This window comes from Crocodylus porosus, unplaced genomic scaffold (assembly GCF_001723895.1).
Source record: "Crocodylus porosus isolate Cpor-Errol unplaced genomic scaffold, CroPor_comp1, whole genome shotgun sequence".
Taxonomy (NCBI): domain Eukaryota; kingdom Metazoa; phylum Chordata; order Crocodylia; family Crocodylidae; genus Crocodylus; species Crocodylus porosus.
The window spans coordinates 1252187-1280140 of NW_017728905.1; the positions used below are offsets into that span (position 1 = coordinate 1252187).

General features: G+C 44.3%; 1 protein-coding gene across 2 annotated transcripts in view; it reads right to left on the reverse strand.

Moving 5' to 3' along the window:
- Positions 1-1440: 1440 nt before the first annotated feature.
- Positions 1441-27954, reverse strand: part of REXO1 (RNA exonuclease 1 homolog) — a 48487-nt gene continuing 21973 nt past the window's right edge. The window contains exons 5-16 of one of the 2 annotated variants that reach the window (XM_019557028.1): positions 26188-26348; positions 24128-24265; positions 22686-22809; positions 21145-21258; positions 19727-19864; positions 16961-17074; positions 15496-15569; positions 10721-10831; positions 9736-9851; positions 8952-9090; positions 5845-5965; positions 1441-5140 (exon numbers count right to left, since the gene is read on the reverse strand). In XM_019557028.1, coding sequence (XP_019412573.1) covers positions 5052-5140; positions 5845-5965; positions 8952-9090; positions 9736-9851; positions 10721-10831; positions 15496-15569; positions 16961-17074; positions 19727-19864; positions 21145-21258; positions 22686-22809; positions 24128-24265; positions 26188-26348 — 1439 coding nt within the window. In that variant the 3' untranslated portion in view covers positions 1441-5051. Of the gene's footprint in view, positions 5141-5844; positions 5966-8951; positions 9091-9735; positions 9852-10720; positions 10832-15495; positions 15570-16960; positions 17075-19726; positions 19865-21144; positions 21259-22685; positions 22810-24127; positions 24266-26187; positions 26349-27954 lie in introns of those variants that run through there. The other variant, XR_002105037.1, reaches the window with a different exon arrangement.

The window sequence follows — 27954 nt, forward strand, 5'->3', positions numbered from 1 at the left end:
ATAGTTGGGATGCTGGAGAGGCAGCAGACAGGGGTGATCTGTGTATGGAGCCTCGCCCCCAGATTTCACAGCAGAATTTCATGCAAGATCAAATCATCTCTTATCTTGGAAATCCATGAAGAGGGTTAGAACAGCTGAGCCACCAAGACAGATGGGGACAGCTGAGATCACAGGTGAGCACAACTTTTATGGCATCCTAAATAACCACTGACATTGCCAAGCCATAACTAAGGCACTAAATAAAATGCATTGCCAGTGAGGTCATTAATGCCCTATTATTTTTAATTTGAACTCTTTACCTTCGCCTTCCCCCAGTGCCGAGTCAGCTCCTTCCACTGGCACCTTAATGTCCCCCCATTTGAGAGATTGATTGGCACTCTCAGAGCAACGGGTCCAGCGCCTGGGATTGTTCCCAGCCTGGACAGGACAAAGTCTGGCAGCTTGTACAGGGGATCTAGAGGTTAGGATCTCCCAGGCTGTAGCTCAGGAGGTTTGGTCCAGTGGTTTAAAGCAGACAGCTGGGAGTCAGGACTCCTGGGTTCTGTTCTCTGGATTGGAAAAGTGTGGCTAATTGCTTAGAGCAGCAATTTTGAACCAGGGAACAGTAGCACCTTCAAGGTGCTTTGAAATCCTTTCAAAGGTGCTGCAGGGTGCCACGCAATGTTAACACCATTGGGTGTGCAAACATGAGTCTCAAGATAAACCCAGAGTTTTCACATAGAAATCCAGTGTTAAAACCATGCTGACCTGCTGTGGTCTTTCTGAGTTTGCAACAGGAAAGAATCACTCATCATTTTTCTGTAGACAAAAGGTAAGGAAAAATTAAGAGCTGGCATTTTCTGTGAGGTGCCTTGAGTCTAAAAAATGTTGAGAACCACTGGCTTAGAGCAAAAGTAGTGAGGCAAGACCCCCGAGTTCAGCTCCCAATCTGGGAAAAGAAAATAGGGCTGGGAGGCAGAGCTCTGGATAGTGAGAGGGCAGGAGAGCAGTGGTTGCAAGGGGAAATTCCTGCAGGTTCTAGTGCAAGGTGGAATTTCATGGCACTGGTTGCTACCAGAAGATATGGGTTTCTGGGGAAACCTTGTCATATTGCGGATGAACTGAGCCATGTGTTCGCCTTGGCTTGAGCGTCACGGCAGCACTTGCCCATGCTCTCCATCTAGGGCTCTGCAGTGGACCTGACTGGATATCACTTGCATAGCGCTTTACCACGATGAAGAATGAGATGTCAATGTCATGACACACCATACATATGATGTCAGCTCCAGAAAGGAAAAAAGAAAAAGCTGAGAGAGGAGAGACACGCTATGCTGCTTATCACCTTCTGGGCAGGTCACCCACAGCGTTTCAACAGCCAGGGAAGAGCCCAGTTGCAGGAGCAGAGTCTTCCTCCCAGCACCACAACAGACACCGATCAAACAGGAGCTGTCCACATGCATGTCTAGTCAACACCTTTTTATTAAAAATGATTACAAAAAGGAACAGGTTACATTACTTACAGACAACCCCAAAATCTAGTCACTTTATACCTTTGCTTTTACAGCGTTACAGCGTCCAATGCATTCCAGAGTGCACTGCTGACTGGGGGAACTGCTGTGCCAACCAGTTTAGCTGCACAGGCATCCACAGTCCACAGCGCTGCCTTCTGGGAAGGGGTGGGTGCGAACACATGGGATGGGGTGGGGATGGTGCAAGTTACAATGCATTTGTCCTACAAAAGGCTTGGGCTGAAGCAGTTTGCCGATGGTGGGCAGCTGGCGGCTGCTACAGGGAAGGGATTTACAGTGGGCTTCAACAAGATGTATGAAGCCAGGTGGAATGTGCATCTCCCTTTCACTAGTACCTAGATGAGAGGTATGTGACACACTCCTGCCAACAGAGCCAAACGACTGTATTTTAGACATTCAAGGACTTGATTTACCCCATGACAGGCCACACAAAAACATGGGGAAAGTGGAAGCTATTCATCCATTTCCACTGGCAGAAACCTAGTTGAAACCATCCTTCCTAAGGGGAAGGGGCAGAGTAACCAGTCCTCTAGCCCTCTAGAGGGACACAGGGACACCTGGGAAGCTGGACCTGTGCCCTCTCATGGGCTGTGTGAGCCTTATCCTACTCACCCAGCTTGGGGGGCCTGGATGAGAAATCATGCAACATGCGTGTCCTAAACACCTTTCTGCACTGGAAAAAACAGGGGTGTCATCCTCCCTGGGGAAGCAGGAGGTGAAAAAACCAGAGATGTGGTTTTTCATTAACAACCTGAAGGGAAAGTGAAATGGTAAAGAAAATCCTGAAGGCAAGAGCCTGCTTTGAAACCAAACACTGCTTCCAAGCCTCACTTCTGAGCTTAGTGCAGCTTGTTTCAGTTCCAGTTCCAGGGGGGCTGTAGGCTTGCCTCCCCTTTCTCTGGCTCTAGAGCAACATGCTCCTGTCTACAGCTCGGTTGCCAGCTTCTCCCTGAAATAAGACCAAGCCTTGTAACATCCTGTGCTAAACTTCGACAAGGGAATGCTCAACAGCAATAAATACAGGCTAAACTGGAAGCCTGAATTACTGTTTGCTGTGGGGAGGGGAGAAGGAGTGAAGAACTATGTTCTTCATTAGGAAGTGCCAAATTGTCTCCCCCACCAACCAAGCAGCTGAGAGCACAAGATCAGCATTGCTAAAAGCAAGTTACTGCCCAGTGTCTCAGGCGTGGTATCAGCAAGGAGTGGGGGGGGAAAAAGATCAGAGGTCATCTGCCGACCCATTCACATCCATGCCCAACAAAACCCAGTAAGAACAAAATTCAGCAACTCAAAGTACTTGGCAAAGAAAGTGTAGTTTGCTGGGGCACAGTATATTAGCAATGGGGGACACGAGTGCTGTTAACTGTGCTGTCAGGCAGGGAGTGAGGCTGGTGTCTAGCGCTCAAAAGAAATGAGGGCTATGCTTTCTAGGGGCAACAATGCAAAGAACCAGCTTCACTCTGACACTTTCCCAGTTGGAGGGAGCAGAGAGGAGGGATACAGGAGATGCAAGATGATTGGCAGTTTGGGGAAGCTGCAGGGTCACCAGGTCTGTCAGGGGGGTAGTAATCCACAAACAGGAATTTACTGAATTCAAAGTAGTGAGATACTTTCCAGCGGCAGAACCATTGCATTTTTCCCCTTCCACGGTGGTACAGAGCTCATCCTTCACATCTACCATACAGTGGTTTAGGAAGGGGAGCAGTTCAGCAGGACATATTGCTGTAATGCACAGTACCACGCTGTCACCTGACCACGGACCTGCTCCACCTTCGCTGGGACCGTAGGTTAAGGCTCAAATTGGTCAGCACTGGAGGAAAAGCCCTGGGCACGTACACAGGGGTTCCTCACCCTACAGTACACCCACTGGAGTGGAGAGGCCTGGAACAAACCAAACACATGTAGGATAAGCAGCTTCCCATTCTGTTCAGTGTCATTTCATCAGTCAAGGGGATGCTATTAAGGCTATCTTCTGCCCTCCCAAAACCCAATGACATCTGGGTTCTTTTGCTGCTCCGACCTCAGTTAGGAGCAAAAAAGATTTGGCATTGAGACAAGGGCTTTCTCCCAGGCTTGGCCGATCCCCAATACAAACAAAAATAAAAAGGGGCACTGCCAACATGCTACACGAAAGTCAGAGCACCACAGCCTCTATTACCCGAACTGCCGCCTTAGCATCATCATTCATAACTGCATAATATTTATACCGAGACATCACAGAAACATGTTTATGCAAAGGGGGACAGATAGAGAAGAGCTACAACTGTGGGTATTTAAAAACCCAATTTGTGTAAACCAGTTTTAATAAAAACATTATTTTCACCTATTGCTTTAACCTTGCTAAAGTCAGCACAAACCACCACAGAAGAGATCTGTCTGCTGGGAGCCCCTGATGTCTGCATATTCAGTAACAAGCAATCCTAGCAGCACCCAGCTCTTCCTTTGAGCCCCCAAGCCTCACTCCTGATGCACAAGCATGACCAAGACTCTGGCAACCTGTTGCGGGGGGGGGGGACAGAGGGAGTCAATTGACACCATCATACCAAGGCACCCAGAGGATGTAAAAGAAGGGGTGTTTGCCAGATATCACAAGGGCATCAATGCCAGAATACAAACAGCCTCCTAACAGTGCACCCCACCTCAACAAGTGTCCCCTGCCTTGACAGCCATACACTATAATATGGCCTCAGACCTTTCCTTGCTATCCTATCCACCTCCTGCTGATCACAAAAATGGGTTGTGTAAGAGCCAGCAGCCATGGACTCCTTGCTGTCTGGGGAGTGTGGACACTTCTAACTTTTACACCTTCCAATTTGCTGGTCATCCATCTGAGACCTGCATTTGTCAGGAGGAACTGTGGGGCTACCGCCATTCAAAGAAAGCCAACCCCCTTCCCTCCTCCGAGCCAAGCTGTTCTACTTCACTGCCTTTCAGAGACAGCGTCTCCTCCCACACTGGCATTCTCCTTTGCAGTGGGTCTTTGCTCTAGCCCCTCTCTGGCTGACTGGATTCTCCATTCACCACCTTCTCCGCAGATCACATAACATCGCCTGTTTCACAGCCTCCCTTGGTCTGTTTCCCCATCTTCCAGCTACTGAGGGTAGCTGTTTGCCTCAATACTTAGAGGCAAAAGCTGTGCAACTCTCCAAATAAGTTAGAAACAATAAAAAGTGATCTAAACATCACAGAAAGGTACTGTCAGCTGTATCCAATGGGCCTCTAAAAGCTTCTCCTACGGAATAAAGAGGCTACTACTCAAAGCTGCCTTGCTGTGCCCACAAGGCAACTACTGCCTCACAGAACATCCCTCTGGTGAAGCCGAGAGGATCAGAGAGCCACTACCTGGACATGTGAACCCTGCAAGCAGTGCCCCCATGCCCTTCCACTGTGCCAGCAGCAGTCTCTAAGTTTCATAGATGCCTACAAGTGCACAGGGGAATCTGGGATATGCATGCTGCTGGGTACAGGTGAACAGTGTTACTCTGAGCATTTATTGCACTGCTTCAAAGAGGTGAAGGAGGAACAAGAGAGAAAGAGCATGAGTCATCGCTTCACTTTAGCATCTTCTTTGATCTTCCAGATCATCAGCTCCATGCAAGCTCTGGCATCCTCGCTGGAGTCGTGCCCTTCCACTGGGAATGAAAAATAAATGCTTCAGGACACAGAAGGGACAGGCTCCCTAGCCTATGCCCCAACGCACTGACTCTGGAGTACGTGCAAGCAGTTCAGTTTATACTGGACAGTAGAAAGGGGAATAGTGAGTTTGCAGACTCAGAATTCCCTGCTGTTACCCCACAAGCATCATTACAAATCATCCCCACACAGGCTGTGGCATCAAGGATGTTGCAGAGAAACCAAGCTGTGGGGTGCCAGTTCTGCATTAAGTCAAGCAGACCCCTGCTGCCTGCTACGCCAGGCACCAGGTTTCACACACAGGCCTCAGGGGCTGTCTTCCAGGAAAGGCACAAACACAGCTCAGATGGTGCTGGTCCTGGGCATTTCTGCTCTCAGACCAGCAGGGACCCACCTTCAACAGAATGGAGTGTCATCCAATCTCCCTAGGTCAGCAGCGATGCCAGTTTGCTATACCTCTCAATAGTTATCACTAGCCTGAAGCCTTTGGAAATGTCTGTAAGCAGGGACTTCAACTAAGAGTTTGTACAGCAGTTACCAAAACAGAGGCCCAAATGCAGATACTACTGTCAAATATCAGGCAAAAGAAAGCATGGGTGGAGCAGAAGGGCAGAGGGATAGGCAGAAACAAAGAGACCTGGCACTTAGCCTTGATTTCCTGGCTAATTCCACCTATCACATCCTCCCCGCCCTGCAGTCTCACCATTGTCCTGGATGATGCGCTTGAGGTAGTCTGCCATCAGCGTCCGGAGCGCTCGTTTGTAAGGCATGCCCAGTCGGTGGGGAAAGACAACCGATGTATCCACCACTGTGCAATGGATAAACTGGAGAGGGGGAAAAATATGTGGTTGTTTGCCCTCCTGTAAGTGCCATGACCAAGGATTAAAGCAGCACTTTGCTCAGCCTTCAGCTCCTTAAGTGACATCACCACAAAGCTCCCAACAAGCCAGTTTTACAGGTTACCCCTTCCCAGTACACACACACCTGCTCCCAGTTCTGTGCTTTGCAACACACCTGTTCAAAGAAAAATGCATAAATCACCACAAAAATTAAAAGCTGCTTAAATCCAGTTTCCCTACAGACAACAAAACTCCACCATAAGAACAGACTGGCTAGTCCATTTAGAGCTGGGCCCACCATGCTAATGATCTGACATGAAATGCAAGAGTATTTAACCCATGACATGCCACAACTCCATGAAAACAGATTTTGTCTCTTTGATATACAGGTCCATTGGTTTCTAAGATGTCACTGGCTCTTTGAAAGAGAATCACTGGCACTTTAAACTAAAATGAATTACCATACCCATTCGCAGAGAGAACATGGGTGGAAAGAGGGTTGTTTTTTTTCCTACGCTAAGGCAATGATTTTGGCCTAGTCATTTTTAGTGATCACTAGGGTACAAACAGTAGATGGGCCTTGAGAAAAGGAAGATTGGAGGAAATATCAAAGATCCTTACAACAGTTCAACAATGACCTTCCTAAGTACCTTTCACTATTGTAGTACACTGCCTCATAAAAACTGCAATTTGGAGAACTGATGTCCCCATCCTTCCCTATAGGCCAACATCACTTACTGAACTATATTTCTCATGGTCTTATGAATTCCCCTCTCTGACTGAATGGCACGTTGCATCACAGCATTCCCGGACTTTTCCCAAATTTCTGATTTCTGCAACAGCTCCAGCCTGACCAAAGACAACGATCGTCTGTAGTTAATGTTGGATGAAACAGGGTAAATAGATCTTATGCTTCAGGTTGCAAACAAATCAACATGAAGGTAAGAGAGTTGCCTCCTAGTCGCATGCAATAATGCTCATTTGTTAGGCACAGAATGGTAGCAAGGGATTCACCCTCCAGTACTAGGCACTGCTGGAGACAGGATAATGAGTAGATAGTCAAGAGGTTCAGTCCAGCATGATCTGTCATGCTCTGGCCCAAGTGCATTTAGAACAGTACGGGCTTACATTTGCTATGCACTTGACAGCCCTGAGATGGAGGTTAATTTGTGCAACTGGCCATAGGGGCAGTCCCATGACACAGGATGGACTCAGGCAGGACTTCTGACTTGTCAGCCTCCCATCTGTCCCCTACTTCTCCTAGGTATCAGCTAATGTTGCATGACAACTTGCAACTAACTTGTTAATAGTTTCCTAGCTGAGCTATGTAAATGCTATAGAACAGCTGCAGCTTAATCGAAACAACCTGCTGCGCTCTTTGAAGTGTAAAACTGCCAAGCATTATAGATAATCTCCTCTCCAGTGCAGACTCGCCTGGCATCAGCCCAAGAAGAACGATAATTACTGATGTAGATCAGGGAGACTGAAAAAACAGGATAATATAGCTTTAAATATAAGACTGAAATGCTACTGCTATTTGAAGCTTGCCATAGCCATTAGCACGATGTCGTCTTTACTGCCACAGCCTTCGGAGATTATGACTTTACACTGTCTGTGCTGACCATAATGCTTTGCTATATTGCTTTTGGGTTAGTTCTCTTGGCAGCTTCTGTGATGTTAAAAGAAAATAATGACTTTAAGGGGCCAGAACAGTCATATTGTGCTGACGAAACAGTAAATAATTTTTTTATTATGATTATTAATTCCTTGAGATCCTGGAACGGAGGCTGCTATAGGAGGGCAAAGCATTTTCAAGATATTAACATGCTAATGATTCCCAGCACCCCTCTGGTTACCTCTTTATCAAATAAAGTAACATAAATAAAGAAAGTGTGAAGAATGGAACTGAATTGCAGGTTGGACTGAAGTTCAACTGCTGCCCTGGCAGACTTCCTCTGTGTCCTTGGACAAGCCTCTCTCTGTCTCCCATTTATGCAATAGAGATAATAGGGGGTGTCCAAGGAGAAATACATTAAAGACACTGGGGCATCCAGACACTAGGATAATGAGGGCCAGAGAAGGCAAGGACCTTTTGTGATATCTTTTACTGAATTAACTGTACAGCTGGTAAAAGTTGTTGGGCCAGCCTTCTGGCATCAAGTTCCCCATTCTTCAGGTCAGTTAAAGCACCTAGGATAAGCAGATTAAAATGGCTTACTTACAGTTGCACAGCAAATCAACAGAAACGTGGAGACAGAGCCCCAAAACCCTAACTTCTAGTCTTCTCCAGACACACACCCATTTTTGGTCAAAAAATTCACTCTTGGTTTAAAGGGACAGACCCAGATGACCTCCAGGGTGGTTACATTGCAGACCTCTATAGGTAAGGTGATGGTCCTCTTGCATGGTTCCCACAATCCCTGTTTTCTCTGCTGAGTACACTGAAGACACCATTCAGTGTCAAAGGCAATGGTAGGTTTTTTTTTGTTTGTTTTTTTTGTTTTTTTGGGGGTTTTTTTGTTTTTTTTTTTTTACAAGTGACACCTTCCAAATTACACTTCACACAGGGACTTAGTGGCAAATGACTTTTGGAGAATATCAACAATCATTTGGCTTTGTATTCTAACTCATTAGACTACACTCCAAAATTGCCTCAAGATAAATCAACCTCAAGACAAATCCATTTGGTGGGGAATTAAAAGATATCATTTATTACAAGTCAGGAGTCATGCGAGAAGCTGCTCCTATCCCTCTTATACCTGCTGAACCATTCATCAACCTCAAGCTAGTTCAGACAAGGATCCAGTGCAATCTTTTGCACTCGAAGAAAAAAATTCCAACCTATCTCCACATTTATTTAAAAAAAAAAAAAAAAACAAGACAGATTAGGCATACAGTGGTAGGAAAGAAAAATCAGATGAAGCTGTAAATTCAGATTAAAGGAAAGGGTGGGACGGAATGGGTTTGTTACCTTTAGTGCAAATAAGTCACTTTCCAAGCTGTGCCCTATCAAAATAGTGTCTGCACTAAACATGTTCAGTAGAACAGCCTGGACATCCCGGAGAGTAATGCTTGTGTTCGCCAGGTCCTCTTCCGTCACGCCTGAAAACCTGCCATGCAAAAAAAGGGCATTTTCTTCAGTAGAGAGAAAAGCCTTCCGCACTTAACAGACACTCCATAGCACTTAGGGCAAGGAACGCTTTATATTATCAGAGGTCACACTGAAGACAAAGCTATTAGCAGGCAAACCCAATCGTTACTATTTAGAGCATCAAAAGGCGGCTTGCACACCATGTTATGTTTCCACCTATTAATGCTTCTGTGTGCTGGAACACTTTAGTAGGACTGCTTCTCCATTACAATATGAACCACTGAAAGCTACACTTGAGCAGCTAGTACAGTATTTAGCACAGCAAAAAAATTCCCAGACTCAAAGGGAACCCTTTATGCCCTCCACACAGGAAGGCTACCAAATTTGCAGTAGAAGGTTTTTTCAGGCTTCAAATTCTAATAGCCATCTATTAGCTAGAGATGTGGCAAATGCAGCTGCTGGTAAGGAAAGGCCAGGGTACCCCATTAGTACCCCATTATCACTTAGCCAGCAAACCAAGAAGCAGTGCTAACAGGCTAAGGGAGGGCAGCCATAAAGACAACCTGCCCTTTTTTATTTAAAAATCTCCCCAATAAGCAAAGTGAAATAACACCTTAATGGCTCTGGCCATACTCCAGCCACCCAGGAAAAAAGCTATTCTTACCTGGTGTTGTAGTCCACCACTTTGTTGTCAGGTTTGACAAAGGTGTCATAGACCACTTTCAGGTCAGAGTTGATCACAGTTATTCTCGTCAACTCCAGCCCTTGCTTGGTGTAACACTGTCAAAACCAAACACGACAACAGAGCAGGAAGAAAGGCTTACTTTGCTGGCATGAGCATGGAATGTGAAGTCCATCTCTCAGTATTTACATGACCTCCTACATTCCTCAAGGCAGCAGATCTTCTGGATGCTGGCAGCAAAGCTGGCTATAAAACACTGGCGCCCATTAGCCAATTTAACTGCTGTTTTTCAGGGATGTTTATCACCTTAAATACTAATAGCAACTAAAATGTCTCCAGCCATTCAGTACAAGGTTAAAACATCCTGTGGCCAGGTATCAAAGCAGTCTAACAAATAATCCAATTCAAAGCTAAACATGGCAGTGAAAGAATTTCCGCTGAGTTTCTAGGATGCATTGTCCTATAGCGTGGCCTACAGATGAGGAATTTGACTATCTGCTCTCTAGAGCTCAGTGTAGAAGAGAGAAGGGGAAGTTAACTATTCAAAGCAGCAAGGTTGGTATTAAGAAAAGTTCCACAGAAGTCACCTACAGTGTATAACCCTCATGTTAAATAAACCTGCTGCACTGCCATCCTGAAGAGGTGTGCTTTTACTAAACAGTTACATCACAACCCTTCTCAAAGGGCAGGATCAGACAGCTCACTGTGACAAGAGGCCAGAACATGCCATGCCTACTGCTGATGGCTAAGACCCCCAACAAAGAGGATGCCAAATGCTACCGAATAAGTTACCAGGAACAGCTTTTCCCCTGTAGAAGCTTTCCAGGTTTTGGAGGGAGGCTACTGAGAGGAAACAAACGTCTCCTTCAGGATACTACTGTGAGGTACCCTATAACACCTGCTGCCAGTCTTACTTCATATGTGTATTTCCTGTTTGGTATTTGGACTCTTGGTCCCAGACACCCACCATTTCACAGTCTAATGCAAAGATTCCTGGATAGCCATCAGTAGCAGGCAACTTCTCAAAAGTCTTCACAAAACCGTCAAGGCTCTCCTTCCGCCCATCCTGGACATGTTGCTTTGGAAAGAAAAACACAAGCACAAGTTAGACAAAAGAGTCTGCTTGATATCCATACACAAGGCAGAAATGAGACCCACAAAATTTACTTTCTAAAGTGGTAGTCATCAAATCTCAGATTCAAATGAGACATGCTCTTTACATTGCCAACATCTAGGAATAGGATTATTGGATAAAGGTTTCCGTCAGACTGGTATCCCGTTTCAGGGTTATAAAGCAATAAATTCAAACAGTCAGTGTGTCCAGAATGTGTAATACACTCCCTCCAGAGGTGGTACAGACACCTACCCTGGAGGTTTTCAAGAGGAGACAGGACAGTCACCTCACTGGAGTCACCTATCCCTAGTTGTCTTCCTGCCTAGAGCCGGGAGGCTGGACCTGATGGATCTGCAAGGTCCTTTCCAGCCCCTGACAATCTATGAATCTAAGAAAAACACACAAGAACACTTTCTAATGCAACAATGAGGGCCCACGAGCACCCGTATGCTTCTGTATCATTGGGCATTGGCACATTGGAAAAATGCAGGTATTCTGCAGCACTATGCACTGCTCTATTACTAGGAACCTGCCCAATTTGACACAGATGCCCACCAATTTCATGGGCAGAACACAGGGCCCAGCAGCTATTTTGTGGGTGAAGTGTGGTGTCCCCCCCCATACCTCTGATTGGCCAAGAGGTCCTGGTAGCTCCACCCCTTGCCAATGATTGGTCATGACAGCTGCCTGTCACACAGCCCTGCCCCTCACCACTGACTGGTTGCAAGGGCTGTCCACAGTGTGGCCCCACTCCTCATCCGCAATTGGTAGAGAGAGGTAGGGCCACATATCAGGGAGCCCTCATAGCCAATGAGCATTGAAAGGCACCGGGGGGGGGAACCATCTTGCCAGGAGCCCCCACTCCCATCCCGCCCCAACATGCTGCTGCAGTGCTGTGAGGACGGCAGTGTTCCCTCTGGGGCACCAGCAGTTTAATTTTCAGTAAGTTTTTTTTCCCGCCTACCCGCAGATTTCAGTAGGTCCCTATCTATTGCTTCAAAGGATTTTTACCAGGATAGCAAAGAGGACCGGGGGGCAGCCACAACTCTACACCCCCCTGGAACATTTTGATCAGCACATCTAACAATGCATCTCTGCCAATGCGCACATCCAAGTGACACGATGCACGTTCTGGAACAGGTGCAAGTAGGGAGGGATCTCAAGTAACACTCTCTTTCTACCCGAGAAAACTTGCACCTGCAAATTCCACACCAAACTTCAAGCTGCAGCTTCAAGGTTTATATCACGGCTGTCCAACTCGTGGCCCACGAGCCACATGCAGCCCACCAGAGGTTAACTCATGGCTTAGGATGACCACCCAGATGCACGTCCCCAACACTGCCCCTGCTGCTGGAGTCTCCAGGCTCCCCCTTGCTCCTCTGGGTTCTGCTTCATGTGGCATCGCCCAAAGGTGCTGGGGAGTCCATGTGGTGTGCAGTAGGGTCCCCGATTTGATTCAGCAGAGATTCGGCCTGATTCAGTGGAATCGAAACAAATGACCCTTTAATCTCTCCGAATCAAACTGGAACCCTCCAAATCGATTTCGAGAGATTCAGAAAGATTTGGAGATTCAGACATAGACACAGCTTTAAGTGTTTTTTCTACATACCTCTAGATAGCTGGGACTTGTGAATGCTGCAATGCTGGGGCACATGGAGCGTCCCACCGAAGTGCGGGGGGGCCCCCAGCGCGCTCGCCAGCAGACCTGGAAATGGACTAGAAGCACTTCCAGGTCTGCTGGGAAGCATGCTGGGGGGGCCTCCCCACGCCCCTCCAGCTCAGCGAGTGGTGCCTCCTGAGGCTGACTGCCTAGCCAGGGAGGTGCGGGGGTCCACTTTGGGGTTCACCACTGAGCATACAGAGAGGCCACTCACACTCCTGTGGTACACTCCATGCGCCCCACCACCACAGCATTCATGGGCCACGCCTGCTACCTCCAGGTATGTAGAAAAAACTTTTAAAGCTGCATCTATGTCCGAATCGCTGACTCTCTGAATCAGCATCGAATCTTCAGATTTGGATTCAGCTGAATTGAATCAGGGACAGTGATCCAAAATGAATCACTATCCCCTGATTCGGGCTAAATGAGAATCAGAATCGAATAGGGCCCACTTTGCACACTCCTAGTGTGCAGCTTTCAGCTGCTCAGAAGTTGGGAGACCCCCGGTTCAGATCATCCCTCAGATTTTTTCCATGCACTATACTCTTGTCCCATGCATGGATAGCTACTCCATGCCCTCCCTATTATAGCTGGATGTGTTATGAATAACCTCAAACCTCACTGGTTTAAAATGTTAAACAAATGTGAAATGGTAATGTACAGTTGTGCAAGGAAATCAAGCAACTGCAAATAAAGTTCCCCCACTTCAAAACCAGATCACAAATGCGGGGGGAGAAAAGGGACAACATGAGGCTTCAAGAACTATTGTTGCCTTCCACGCAACATCTACAACTTCTTCTGCACTTCAGAAATTCTTTCCAATTCTTGTCCAAGTAACAATAAATTTATTTTGAACTATAGCTCTAAGGTCAAAAAGTTTTAGCCCAGCTATTACGAAGTCAACAGAAAACACTAAAATGATTACTTGGGTATATCCACCCAGTTCTGCTGGCCTCGATTAATTGGTAGGTCTCTGCTTAGCTTAGCTTCCATCCTTACCTTGCCACCTTCATGCCCACAAACATGACCCCAGTATAAGACCACTGCCATATACCATTGCCTTATACTTCTCTTCCCTAATCCTCTTTGCCCCAACAAGAAATTAAATTACATCTAGTATTTGGCCGGGTGACAAGGTGTGAAAAGCTCAAAAGCTGAAGAAGGTGCACAAGTGCATGCTAATCAAAGCCAGCTGAGGTTTGAAGAGCACAGCAAAGAAAACTTGCTGGTTTGCATAAAGCAAACAATTAAGATGCAGCAGTGCCCCACATTGTAACAGATTAGGCTTTAATACTACAGGTGAGTGAGCTGTAATAGAAGCGCAATTATGCAGCCAGGCGCCCAGAGCAGGGCAGCTTCTGGCTGCTGCCACACCACATAACTGCATGGCTACAAGAGCAGTTTTCTGGCTATCCCTCACTTCTCTCCCCATCCTCAGTCAGCGTCCAGGGCAGCTGCCTTGGCTGCCACACCCTAGTTATGCTATTGTAATAGTCTAACACCCTTTCTACTGCATGATACTTCAACCATTTCAAAGTAAGAGACCAAACTTGCCTTTCGCTAAAAGTACACCCACAGACAAGCAGCAGGTTTATCTTACATGGGATGAAGCAGATGGTTGCAAAGACTGGCCACTAGACACCAGCATTTTCCCTCTCCCAACCCTAAACTATGCCTACGGAAACACGTGCTTGCCTCTGTATATGGCCCAAAATAGCAGTACAGAATCAGGCAGAGAAATTATGTTTCTATAAACCCATCCTCATTCCTTCCCCAAGATAGGTACTATGGGCCAGGGCTGAGATTCTATGTGTACGGTGCATGTGGGGACTGGGGGAAGACAATCTGCCAGTGATCTAAATGAACTAAACATCTGGAAACAGCACTTTGCTCTCTCTGAAAGCTAGAGCTCAATTCTTGCATCTTGTTCCTCCCGCACAAACAGCACCTGTGGGTTCCAAGACCACCCCCTGCCCAAGGGCCCCTCTAGATGTTCAGGAAACGGTGTGATAGGATCTGATGCACAGTCACATTTCCTGCCATGCCACACATGCAGGGCAGGAGGCATGGTGGTGCGATTCAGCATCAGGTACTATCATGCCTTTACCTGAATGTACCAGGCACTGCCACAGCTACAAGTCTCCTCAGCTGACAAGGATGGCACCCATGGCAACATCCCATGCACTCCTGCAGCTGGGAGTCCCATCAGCTGAGAGGGCTCCAAGGCATGGGGGCATACCTTCTATATGTGCAAATTAAAGCTGGATAGAAACCAGCTATAAAGTTGTTGCACATTTTCGAACTCTAATGTGATGGCTGGATGGAACTTTTTATGGCATGATAGTTACTTTGCACGTGTAACGATACTAAATTCATTGCACAATTAACCAGTTAATTGCATAATACATGTCATGTACAGTTGGGGCCCAGCCATGACATTTAACATTTCTCCAAGAGGTCTTACTCCATAACACTGCCCATCACAGCAAACAAGTGTAGTGACAGTCCCTAGCAAAGATGTACAGGGAGACGTATACTCCCCTGAAAAATGTTGCCTTTGTGGGCTTGCAGAGAAAGGAACATAGAAAGCTCCCTTTACACTCTGTATGTGTGTGCACCCGTTTCCAAGTACTGTTTAATAGAAGCTTAAATGCACCTTCCTCTTTATCTCAGTTTTAGCACATCCCAAAAGGAGACTAGATCAGAACTTCTGTCGGGGCTTAGTCCAGGAGAGATTGCCCAGAGTAACTTTGAAGCTGTCACAAGGTAACTGTGACGCAGAATTCTCACTGATGTGATGATACAATTAAAATAATATTTCCTACTGGTTAATAAAGGTGAACATGCTGCAGATGCCTCCCTGGGAAAAGCAATTACAATGTAAACCTTGCACAAGAGGAGAGAGTGACAAACCACGAGGGGAAGAGGGAAAATTGCCATTGAAAAGAAATCTCTCTTGATAACTTACTTTAGCAACCTGGCATCCTGGTGAACCCACAGCTCCTGAACAACAGCTATAATGAGTCTCCCATCCACCTGGCACTGACACAGTAAGAGACAAGAGTCAAACAGTGGAGACAGGAGCCTTGTCAGCTGGAGAATAAGACTGAGTTCACAATCACAGAGCTGCTTCAGAGAGGCAGTGCAATGGAATACTTTCAGGATTACATGCTAACATTTCCATAACAGCTAAAAGAAAAAAAAAGCCTGAGGATTAAAGCCTCAGAGTCTACGGCGTTCAAGCAATTCCCTCCCAACCGCTCTAAAACAGGCTAACTAGCAGGGTACCAGATACATTCTGGAGGCCTGTTACAATTCTAGTTAGCAAACAAGCTTGATAAACAGATATGTGGATGATGAAGGTTTTTCAGTAATGTAAATTCACTCTGCGTACGGGTTATTTTCAAAGCTAAAGGGAAGATACAAATTAGGGAGATGCCTCACTGGGAAATAATTCAAATTTAATATAAACTTCGCTGGCCAGGAACTATGACTTCGTATTATTGGTACAGTGCCTAACGAAGATCCCAATCCCAGCTGGGATGTCTGGGAGCTACAGACAATACGCATCTCAACCAAGTCATACTTTCACATACTGATCTGCCTTTTAATGGTGACAATCTCTGCCCGTAATTATAGCACAGGACCCAGTTAGTGCACCTTCTAGACCAGGGGTGGGCAAAATGTGGCCTAGGGGCCAGATGCGGCCCGCCAGGCCATTCTATCCAGCCCACAGAGCCACTAAAAAATTTAGAAAATTAGTATTAATCTGCCCCGGGCTGCCTGTCACACGGCCCTCGATGGCTTGCTGAAACTCAGTAAGCGGTCCTCTCCCCAAAATAATTGCCTGCCCCGCTATAGACTATGTCATGCCTCATTTTTAGAAAGGAAATTATAGTGGTTCAAGTGCCAACCATCTTGAAGAGAAAATCAAGTGCAGTCACGATCACTTCACTGACAGTGAAGAGCTCAATGAGTCACTACGACTCCAGAGTGTAATCATGTTTGAAGTCACCTGACCCAATTTTTGCAAGCTCAGAAGCCATTGACCTAACAGAATAAGCGGTACAAGAGAAGACTGAAGAGGGGCTGGGGGTGGGGGGGTGTGCATGCGTGCGCTCGTGTGTGTGCATGTGTTTTTACCACTGCAGCAAATGGGTGTTTCCTGCATGACACCACTTCCCAACACCACCTTTCGCAAACTTTAGACTACTTATTTTGTAATGTGTCACACCACCAAGTGGCAAGCTTATGTACTGCCAATTTGAAGCTGCTGCACACAATCTTCATGAATCCCACAACCAAATAATGGCACCAAAAAACAGCTCAAAAAGTACCCGCTCTCTGTTACAACTGAAGCTTGATATGGATCGGGTATCAAATGCCAAAAGCATGTTCACCAATTTGCTGGGAAGTCATGGAAGGGTCCATACCTTTCTGCTTGCGTAACCTTCCCCAGTGATGGAGACACTCCTCTTTGCGAATGCAGTTCCCCGATGCGGAGACCATGTATTCGGTACCACAGCGGCAACATATCCTGCACGAAGCTGATCAAAAGTACAACGAAACAGCTTACTGGAAATTTTGCAATTCGCCCAGTTAATAAGATAAGACAAACAGGTTAAATTTGCTCTGCCCAAAAGAAATACTTTGGTGAAGTACTAGCTAATCTTCCTGAACTGTACATGACTGAAAAAATGTGTTAAGATTGTATTAATAATCAATTTTCGGACTCAATGATCTGCTCAGGTCCCTTCCGACCCTACAAACTATGAAATTTTAAATTTCCTCAATATCAAAGGAGAAAAAAAAAAGACTGAGAACTGTTGTCACTTCAGTACAATGACCTGCACTTAGATGGCCATATGCACTTAACGTCACCTAAAAAATAAACCTACTGGCATGTGCCAAAAAGTTCAAAACCACTTTGGCAACAGGGTATGACAGAATGAAGGTGGTATTAGAAGCACACACAAGTACTGTGACATCGAAGTGTCCAAAGCTTTACAAATGCTGCACTGATTTTCTTCAAACACTGCTTATTTTTGTCTGTTACAACTATAAAACAAGTTTTGTTCAAACCTTCTCTATTGCAGCTTTATCAGTAATCAAAGGGCAAAGTCCAAAGTTAAAATAAATAGGGAAAAATAAGATTAGCTCTCCCATCCTGCTCAAATCTTCATTCAAATGGGAAAATGGGGTCAAAACTTACTAAAAACTCACCTTGGGCTAAAGCCACATTTTAAATTGAGAGGAGTATTTTTGAGAAACTTATATAGTCTTACCTACAAAGTTAAGCTATTATAGAATACATTTTAAATTCACATTAGCTTCCTGTGTGAGCACTCTTATTATTCCTGTGTGTGGTTTGGCTTAACCTTCCCAAAGTGGACTAAAAGGGCCCTATATGTTGAATACTGCAGAACAGCCATTTTCCTCAAGCCCTTTGAAACAAATAAGGGAGTGGAAGGAAGAAAGGGATTAGACTGGGAACAAGAACTCAGGTCTCAGCTGTGGTGTTTCCTACTGCACGTACTATAGAGCAGTTTTACCACTACCTGGAAATGCTACACTCTTTGGAGTGAAACCTGTCACTTCAGCAGCACACCACAAACTACACAGTATAAAAATTTGCTGGGTGTTTAAGGTAAGCGTAATGTGTATTATGCTGCTTGAACCTGGCCAGATCCCCTTTCCATCACCCCCAACTCATTGTAAAGTGTATTATAAGACTGTTAATAGCTACACTCTATGAATCACATAAAAGAAAGCACATCCCAAACCAGGATGGTGTGTATGGTGGTTTCTATTATTCATTATTAACTGAACATGAGGCACATGCCAAAACCAAAGCAGGGAAGTTGATGACCGTGTTTCTAGACTATTCTTCATGTTTTGGCCTGAACAATTAGCTCAAAAGGACATTATCATTTAGGTGATAATGCTGTGCAACGTTAGCACATATAATTTTTACCTAATGTGTATTTTCACACAGAACTGTTGCAACTACATATAGCCATCTGTTTTCAATGGTATGGGTTACTAAACAGCCTCAAAACGAAGGGAGAGAACTGGAAATAAGACCCCAAGCTTGCATGAAGGCAAGTGACTGCTAGGGGCCTCAGCTCAGAGCTGACCAAACAGAGTATATGACAACAATAATACAATATAGCTGTGGTGGAGGTCGCTTCAACAGCCATAGTACAAATGTGGGCACAGGGTGTTAACATGAATGAGCGCTTAACACACATTAGTCAGCGAATGACTGACTCAAGACCTACTTTTGCCCCAAAACAGTAGAGATGCAATTTTGTTTTTCACTCTGGCTAGGCATTTTACTTTTAATGCACAGTACAGTAGCTTGTTCCATTTTCTTTAAATTAAAAAGTCTAATTCCTTCCAACAGACTCTAGGTTTTGGAAAAGTCAAATAAGCAGGTCAGGAGCCAGCCTGGAGTGGGGTACACATTTCAACTATTCCATTCCACTTAAAAAGTATATATAGTAGTGCCACCAAGCGACAGAACTAAAAACTACACTGCTCCAAATCATGCTGCAGGTTTATCAGTGAGGCACCACCATCAGCTGCTAGAGTCCCTGCCCTACCTTCCACCTGACTTCAGACTAACCTGACTAGCCACCTTTCTGAGGATGCTTTAGAAAGTCCTGGTGTGCAGAGCAGGCCCCCCAGTACTGAAGATCTGAATATTTGTTTCCAAACTTTAAAGTGAATCCCTGCCAGCATTAAAATAAGAGAATAGCAGCCAATGATTAATTAAAAAATCAGACTCCAGCATACGCCAACCTCAGGGGCAGGGGGTGTTGGTATCTAGAGATGCTCTCACAGAATTAAGCAACTGAGCAACAGCCTCGACCATTTCTTCTAAGGGCCTGATGATAAGCCTAGAAGAAATCTATGATCGCCACTCCAGGCGGTGGCTTGATCCTAATACAAGACATATGAAACTGCTGTGTGGGTCCAAACAGCATAGATACAGTATTGAAAATATCTTCCAAGGACAAGAATGCTTAAAATCCTATAGTTCTGCAAAAAGACAGGACGGCATTTGCAGCCAGCTTCATCTTCAGTATGAAGACTGCACCTTGTTAAGGGATGAGAGTGGCTGAACGTGGGATTGAGCCAACAGGCTGTACCTTGGCTAACTAACCTTGCTGACTGACATACCCAGAACAACTTACAGTCAGTTGTTTTCTTCTCCTCTGCAGTGAAAACAATAGCACGGCCCGCCTTCTCTGGATGTGGCATTGGGTACCCATTTTCTTTCAACTGATCCTCTGTCAGAAGATACTCCTTCAGTCTTCTGTACAAGGCAGATCCTAGATGTATCAAAGGACAGGCTGAAGCTACACCACTGAGGCAGCAGAAACGTTACCGGTTGTCTAGACAGTAACAAATCAGCTCATGCTCATCAAATCCCAAAGTCTTGAATCTGCTTTTCCATCTTCTGTTCAGTATCTAAACTAGTCTAAGGAAACAGGTTCAACAGCCGACATTTTTCAAATTTGAGGAGTTAAACACCCAGACTGAGCTTTAAAATTATTCCACAACTAATTTTAGGCACCTAAGTCTGAAAAAACCATGACTCTGAACTATTAAGGCATTCCAAAATGAAATTTCTCGGGGCCTTATTTTATAGCATTTCACCTGGCATTTTCAGTTTTTAAATGCTTTAATAGATATGATTAATGGACCAAGGAATGTGTTTTCCACCATGTCCCTTGTGAGACTTCCTACAGTGGTCTGAAATCTCACTGTCAGGGGTTTTTCATGATATTCAGCCTAGGGGGGCTGTTCATTTCATTCCATTATGGATAGTTATAACTCCTCGTAGCGTGCTCAATAACTCCTTTGTGTTTACACTCTTCCAATACTGTTGCATCGCCCTTTGATGTGGTTTATCTGAGCTATACAACTCCTTTTATGCTTTCCTTACATGTCAATCCCTCCACTCCTTAGTAGATCTTCTCTGATCTCCCAACAATCTGCCTACCTCTTTCAGCAATCGAGGTGCCAACAACCAATTCAACCCAACAATAATGCCTGTGGCACAATCCTTTGTATACAATGTGACTTTTTACTAAAAAGCTGGTAAATCTGAAAGCAATTCCTACAGAACAGATGGCAATATAGTTACGTTGACTATTGCCCCTTAAGCATATGGAGCCACAGTAGCCCTGTTTAAAGCAAACCTTCTGGGGCAAGAAAGGAAAAGCAACTCCAAAAGTCAGAAAACTGCAGATCAGGGATACAGGGCACCTGAAAATATAAACATATACTAGGAGTCTTCTGACTGCTTCTTGATGATGCATCAAAATGATAATCACCACATTCACAGTGTACCTTTGAGACAGAGAATAAGGGCAAGTACAGTGCACAGCACCCAGAGGTTGATACCAAACTTGCCATGTTAGTGAATAAGCCTACAACACTCCTACATAGAATGTGTACAGGTGGTAAGTGATAAGGTACAATGCTTAGATGGAAAATGGAAATTGTATTGCCTCAAGGTTCAGCAAGATGTTGTTCTGCCCTAATCCCTCTCTGCTGTTTATGCAGCTCTGACTTGAGGTAGGGAGATACTGAAACAGATACTTACCCGTTAAATCCTCTGCCCGCAAGCTCCCTGACCGATTTAGCGTAAAGCTGGTCTTAGCAGCAAGTTTCCCTCCTAGTACGGCTTCATGGGAAACCACTTTCTTGTTGCTCGTCTCTGCAGTGAGGATGAAGGAAGAGAAGAGAAACAGAAATAGAAAAAGTCAAATACAAAGCTGCCACCTTTCTAGAGTAAGAGAAGAGGTGTTTGGGCACTGCACACAGATGGAAGCTTGGGTCCAAATAGTTTGGCAAGCTAGAAAAAGGAGGGCTGAATTCACCTCTTTCAATTTTCTCTCTGTTCCAGAAACAGTCATGTGTTTGGTGCTTTCAAAGCCAGGTTGTCTATGGCACATCCTGATCTGCAACAGGAAACCTGCTGTCTATACTAACACCCAGCTGTGGTTTTCCCAGGGGCAAGCCAGGAAGTCTATACAGTTCATTCCCATTAACTAGGGATGCATGCTGCTGCGCATCATTGTAGACAAGGCAGGAGGGCACATGCTGGATAGTAAAAAAAGAAAAATTCTGCTTGTCCACTCACATGAGATACTACGGACTGCAGATACCCAGCTGAGAAGAAGTGGGGGAGGGAACATGGGACAGGGAGGGGTATAACCATTTTGGTCACATGGCATCAGCATCTGGTGGAATCTCCCCATGAGCAGAAGGGGAACAATTCACTGAAGAAAACCACCTACTGCAGCATGGTTGACAGGAAGGCCAACCTGTTTTCTGGAAAATTACTGAACATAGCAGGAAGTGGGGAAAAGAAGGAAAAGTCACCCCTGTAGCGTTTCAAAGAATAACACCACTGTGACATCCCCAAGGCCAACCAGTAGGCTTAAGACAAGACCCACTGCACTGCATGCAGCTCTGCTGGTAAATCCCTACAGGCCAGACTTCCATATCAAATCTTTCATCAAAACTTTAAAAAAAACTTCAGCACCGTGGAATACGCACGGCACATTATCTAATGGTGGACAGGTGCTTTTTACTAATCATTAACTGGCAGGTCTCCAAAGGCCAGCTTCCCCGAGTTCAGGCCTTCTGACTAATGGTAGGGAAGGTAATGAAGACAGAGGAGGAAAAGGAAAGAGATCAGAAAAAAATTCACAAGAACAGCATAAATTGATTGTTTAATGTACCCTCTCGAGAGCCAATAATGAAATGTCTTAACCCTCTTCTTTTCTCTCTTGAAGCTTAATGTGTGTAACAGATTTCTGTGGTGATGGACGAGTCTATCACTTTGAAGGCATCATGTGAAAGTTACTCCATTAGCAGGGCTTTTCATTTTAAAGAACCTGTGCTAAAAAAATCCATGTGGCATTATCTCCATTTAGGTACCGACAGCCAACAAAGCATTGCTGGACTTTCCTCTTGAGGAGGTCTATTAAAGCTTGCAAGGCTAAAAACCTAACCGAAGTCGTCTGCCTTTCAGCATAATGCATCTGAGAAATTGGTCTGGCTTTTCAATGGGTTTCACTCTCCTGCTCCTAATCCGAGCACGGCTTTAGATTCTTAAACCACAAATGCAATACGTACTGTTTACGCTAGATGGGGAATTGGGTGCTAGGCTTCTGAGCTTCTTTAACGTATTCACTGCTACATTCAGGTAGATGTTCCGACTGGTACTGCGCTCATAAGCCACCTTCTCCTCAGACAGAGCCTGCAAATAATGTAGTTTATCATGACCTATGCCATTAATGATTTTGCTTTGAGTTAAAATGGGAGTCTCACTGTTCTTAAATAAATGGCAGGGTAGAGATGCACCTTATAAACTAAGATACAGAGAGAGCAGAAGCTTTTATGAATTCAAGTTCTCTTCATCAGATGCATGAACAACTGATGAAGTGAACCCGAGTTCATGAAAGCTTCTACTCTATATTTTTGGCAGAGGCAATCTGTAAGATAACCTCTGCTTGACTTCAGATTAATATGGCTAACTACTGCTCTCTAAAACACAGAATTCAACTGTGGCCACCAAGTGACTGTCCTACCAAATGGCTTCAGAGGATCTCAGAAATAAATACACTTATATAAAGGGAAAAGATTGCTGTTCTGGAACTAGCCTTGGGCCCTCCTTGCACTTGAAAGGAAGTAACACTCAATCAGATCATGGAAGAGATGCATTTTGAACCCCAAAGCACTGAAGTCTTTTCATCTGAAACTGTCTTCTTGACAGCTGGATTCATAAAGCATGGCCCTGTGGCTCCTCTAAGAGAAAGCAGCCTGTTTCTGGAGTGCTAAGTACAAAGGAAATTAAAAAAAAACAAATGAAAAGGGAGGCATTCCAGAATGGAAAAGGAGGATGAAGGAATCCCTCACAGGCTAACACTTTGAAGGCACCAGTTTGGAGTTGGGTGCGATAGGAGCATATCAAACAGGGAGCGAGGAAAGGGAGACAGACAGCACAAGAAAAACTGTTCCCAAGTTTATCTGGTACAAAACTAATGTAGTGCACGTTGTCTGGAGTTTTCCTGTGTAACAAGCACTGAAGGGAACCCGCAGAGAACCATGCTGTGTTGTCCCCATTTAATGAGAGGCTCCTTAAAATTCATGCACTTCCTTTTGACTTATGGGCTTTACTGACTCTGCCTGCATCGCTTTGCTCTACACTGACCAGCTAATGTTCCAGCAGGTGTTTCCCAACATGCTCTAGGATCAGTGTAAAGCTTAGGGTGAATGTCTAGAGCTGACTGACTGCTTTTTTCATAAAATGGGTTAAGGTACCTGGAAAGAATTTCAACAGAAGTGTGCTCAGGCATCTCAAGAGGAAGAAACTTCCACGGTATTATAATCTTTTCCAATTCCTACAAATCTGGCATTATTTAACATACTTCACTCCTCTTTACACGATATTTTGGCAGCAGATGAGAAAGGGAGTACAACTAGAAAATATAACAATCTCAAAGGATAATGACTGATGGGGAGAACAAGATTCCTCAATTCAAGTTTGGCTCTTGCTTTGAAGTGTCAATACAGACCTTGTCAAATGCCTCCTGTGCAGAAGAGCAGAACTTCAGGCACTCATCAATGAAGATATTGAGATACCTTTGGCGAATGTTGGTTGGGACTTTGGCACCAAACTCTGTGGGAATAACTGGCCTCTTTAGGGTAGTGCTCTACAGAGAAAAAGAAAGGGAGAAACGGTTCAGAAAAGTTTGAGAAATAAATTGCTTTGAGTAGCTCATGTTTCTCATGTGTTATTAATAGTGTCATGACTTCCTTTCTGAAAAAATTGTTCAAACACTGGCATAACGTGCGGCATTTTCAATCCCAAAAATAACACTTGCAACTGTTTTGCTCCCCCTCAGCAGTCTTGCTATTCTAAAAAGCAGGTGTTTTTAGGGCTTTTAGGATGTTTTGTTGCAAATGAAGAATAAGGCCTTACGGTTACACACTGCAGCCAATTAGTCTCAGTGACGTTAGACGTACAGCTAGTTTGTCTTCAAAGAAAAACACCCCATATCATGAAAACTATGGCACTTACATTAAGAGTCAAGGTTACTGTGGTGCCAAGATTTACCCTTTGTATTGGAGATATGAATGCATGACACCAAATAAAAAACCAATAGCTCAGTCACGCACATTTTCGATACTCCATCTGGAAAGAAGGGAAACAAAAAGGAGGATGGCAAACACTAAGTGGCTGTGGCAAGCTTAACTGAAGCTCTGTATTTATAATCTGGGGTTTTAGTAAATGTAATGACTTCATTGAACTCCAATATCGTAATTTCCTTTGGGTCAATTACAATTTTGGATTTCTAATCTTAAATAACTGACGCTCAATTTCTCCTTAAAGTTTCTGAACAGGTATTTGCCAACCAAAACCAAAACAAAAGCCTGTGCATGTTATCTTAAGGTATTACCAATTAGTTTCCTTTTATATGCCAGCGAGTGTTACAAATAACCTGGTTTAAGGTCTCTGTCCCTGCCACCCACATTTTTTACTCATTTTATCATTTTGTCAGTCTCTGTTCAAGAGACATTCAGGAACATACCAGCCCAGATGGTGCCTGTTAGGACCAAGAGAAACTACAAAGGAAGAAGAGATTCATAGCAATGTCAGTTCTAACGAGTATGAGGGCATATGTTTTGCAATGTTATCAGTCCCACCTTGATAGGCAAAAAGGATGCCCTCTTTAACTTTATTGGTTCAATCACGTTCTCTTAACACAACTGAAACCTCTTCTAGATACAGTGCAGGTAAAAGCTTCATCTAGGCAGGAATGTTTTCCCAATATAACCTAGGACAGGGTTCAGTAATCTATGGCCCATGGGTCAAATCTGGTGTGCTAAGCAATTTAATTCAGTCCACAAAGCCAGGGCATCAGCAGTAACCTGGGAGCAGCAGCTGGGTCACATGCATGGGTCAGGCTTTGGACTGAGCTCAGTTAGTGTACCTTTTCTTAATTTAGCTTAATATTGCATGGAAAGCGGTTAAGCTAAACCAAACACTAGCTACTTTATTCCAGAATAAACATATCCACTCACACAGCTATGCCACTATGCCCATGTCAGCTTAAATTTCATGTTAGATAACACCAAAAGCTGCCTTGGGTAGAAAACCTTATTACCTTCAGCTACCACTATTAAAAAACACCATTTTTGTCGATCATAATAGGCCTACAGTATATGCAGCACTAGTCAAACACAGAGAATGACAAAACACAAATAACTACAGATCTACAAAAATAACCCAAGCAAAGTCCAGGCACCAGAGGATAGATCACAGTTGGAAAAGATCTCCAATACATTTCAGCTTTAGGATCTGGTGGCAGATATACCCAGGTGGTTTGCTAAAGGCTACTTTTTAGGTTGGAAAGCATGTTTGCTCCAAATATTGCTCCTAGCTAACTGATCAGATACATATATTGAAGCGCTTGTAGGTTTACACATGACAGAACAGAGTGTCACACAAATCTCACTATTCTGGGAGCAAAGATCTTTCAGTGACGCACAATTAAATGTAATCAAACCAAAACGGAATAAATGGAAAGACCAGGCTGTGGAGATGGATACATTATGCAAGAGTTTGTCTTACCTGTAGAGAAGGAGCATGAGCTATCCTTTTTGGTTTGTTAGTGCTACTGGTCTTAGATGCCATCCCAGCTAGCGTACGGGCCTTCAGAGCAAGAACAGAAGTCTCAGAGTTGTTGGGAAGTGGAACACTGCCAACTGGAGTAATTTTCTTACATGCAAGAGCTAAGAAAGACAGAAAATATATTTATGCAGAAATTCTACCATCAGGCTAATTTTTGGTTTCAAAATGAGCATACAGAATTATGAGCCTGTGTGGCAAACAGGGATTCAGGGATGATAGCAGGTTTAATTCCTTTGCCTTCTCTGCCAAGCCAATGCAGAACAGATGCTTGCAAGATCTGTTAAGTTAGGTGGCATGACAAACTTCCGCACTGATAACGATGATGCAAGTTTCTGTTGCTATGTGCTATTATTTGTCTTTGATCTGGGTGCATGTAAGGCTTTTGTACACAAAGTTAATGAAAAATAACCTCATGTGTGGATACATTTATCCTGGGAAAGTGTTTGAATATGGAGCTACTCAGGAACTTGAAATTTAGTTACAATTATAAATGTGATGCATATACTAGCCCTGTGTGTTAAGGTCCTTGACTTCAGTACAAAAAAAGGAGGCAGAAGTTAAAGCCTACTGCATACTCCCACTCATGGCAATAGGTATAACGACTCTTGCATTTTTCTTCTCCTACATTGCTTGAGATCACAAAGCCACTTATTTAACGAAGAATGTGCTGGCAAATGATGTAGAAAGAGAAGTTAAGAATGTCAGAGCAACTAAGCCCTGATGGCATCAAAAGATGGTCTAAAAATTCTTAGGTAGACTCATTTGTTACCTGACCAGAAAAGGTCTTGAGCTGTTAATGGAAGCGACTGTCTCTTGAAACAACTTCTTCTGTAGTACAGCAAGAAGAGAGATGCTAAGGAGCTAAACTAGTGAGTCACCAGTGGCCCAGTGCAACCAGATACAAGAAAAGCCACTCAAAAAACCACTTCACTAAACCTCCAAGATAAAAAAGGAAAAGAGAATACAAGCACCTGCAATACAAATACTAGGTGGCAAAAGCCAGCTCAAGCTTTGGGTAGAACCATGGGCTCGCTAAAACCAGTGACAAAACTCCTATTATATTGCAGTGGGGCCATACTTCATTTCCTTAAAATTCAGAGTAACCACTAAGCAAATTTCACCTTAAGACTTGTTTGTGCAGTGGCTGTACAAATCCACACCAAGTTGGTTGGTGTTCTTATGGACAAAGAATAATAATAGGGTTCTTTCCCCTAGAGACGTCCTTTCCAGAAAGCATACCTGCAAAAAGAGTCTGCCTTTCTACTATCTATAACTTAAGGCAACTTTCCTTCCTTTAAAACATTCTCAAGTCATGTTCCTTCAGCTGGTGCAGGTGGCTCTCTCTGCACGTGCTGAAGGGCAGATTTTGTATGTGTCGAAGGTAAAACAGAAGTCTAAGTTCATGCTTCCACGGGACTCATTTATGCCAAGCAGCTCTCAGTTTAAGTGAAAAAAGTGAAAACAACAGAAAAAAAGTAGAAGATGATAAAGTATGCAACTTCCTCTGCAGAACCACTTGCTCAAACTTTAATTTTATGAGCACTGGTTTGTTTAGGATGGTAATGTGCCTGTAAAATAAAAAGCTAAGGAATGCAATTTCAAACAAGTATTACCAACAAAAAAAATTAAAAAGCTAAGAAAGTCTTAACATTCCCTAAAAAAACAAATTAGGAAAACACTCAGAAACAGCTATGCTACCAAGGTTGT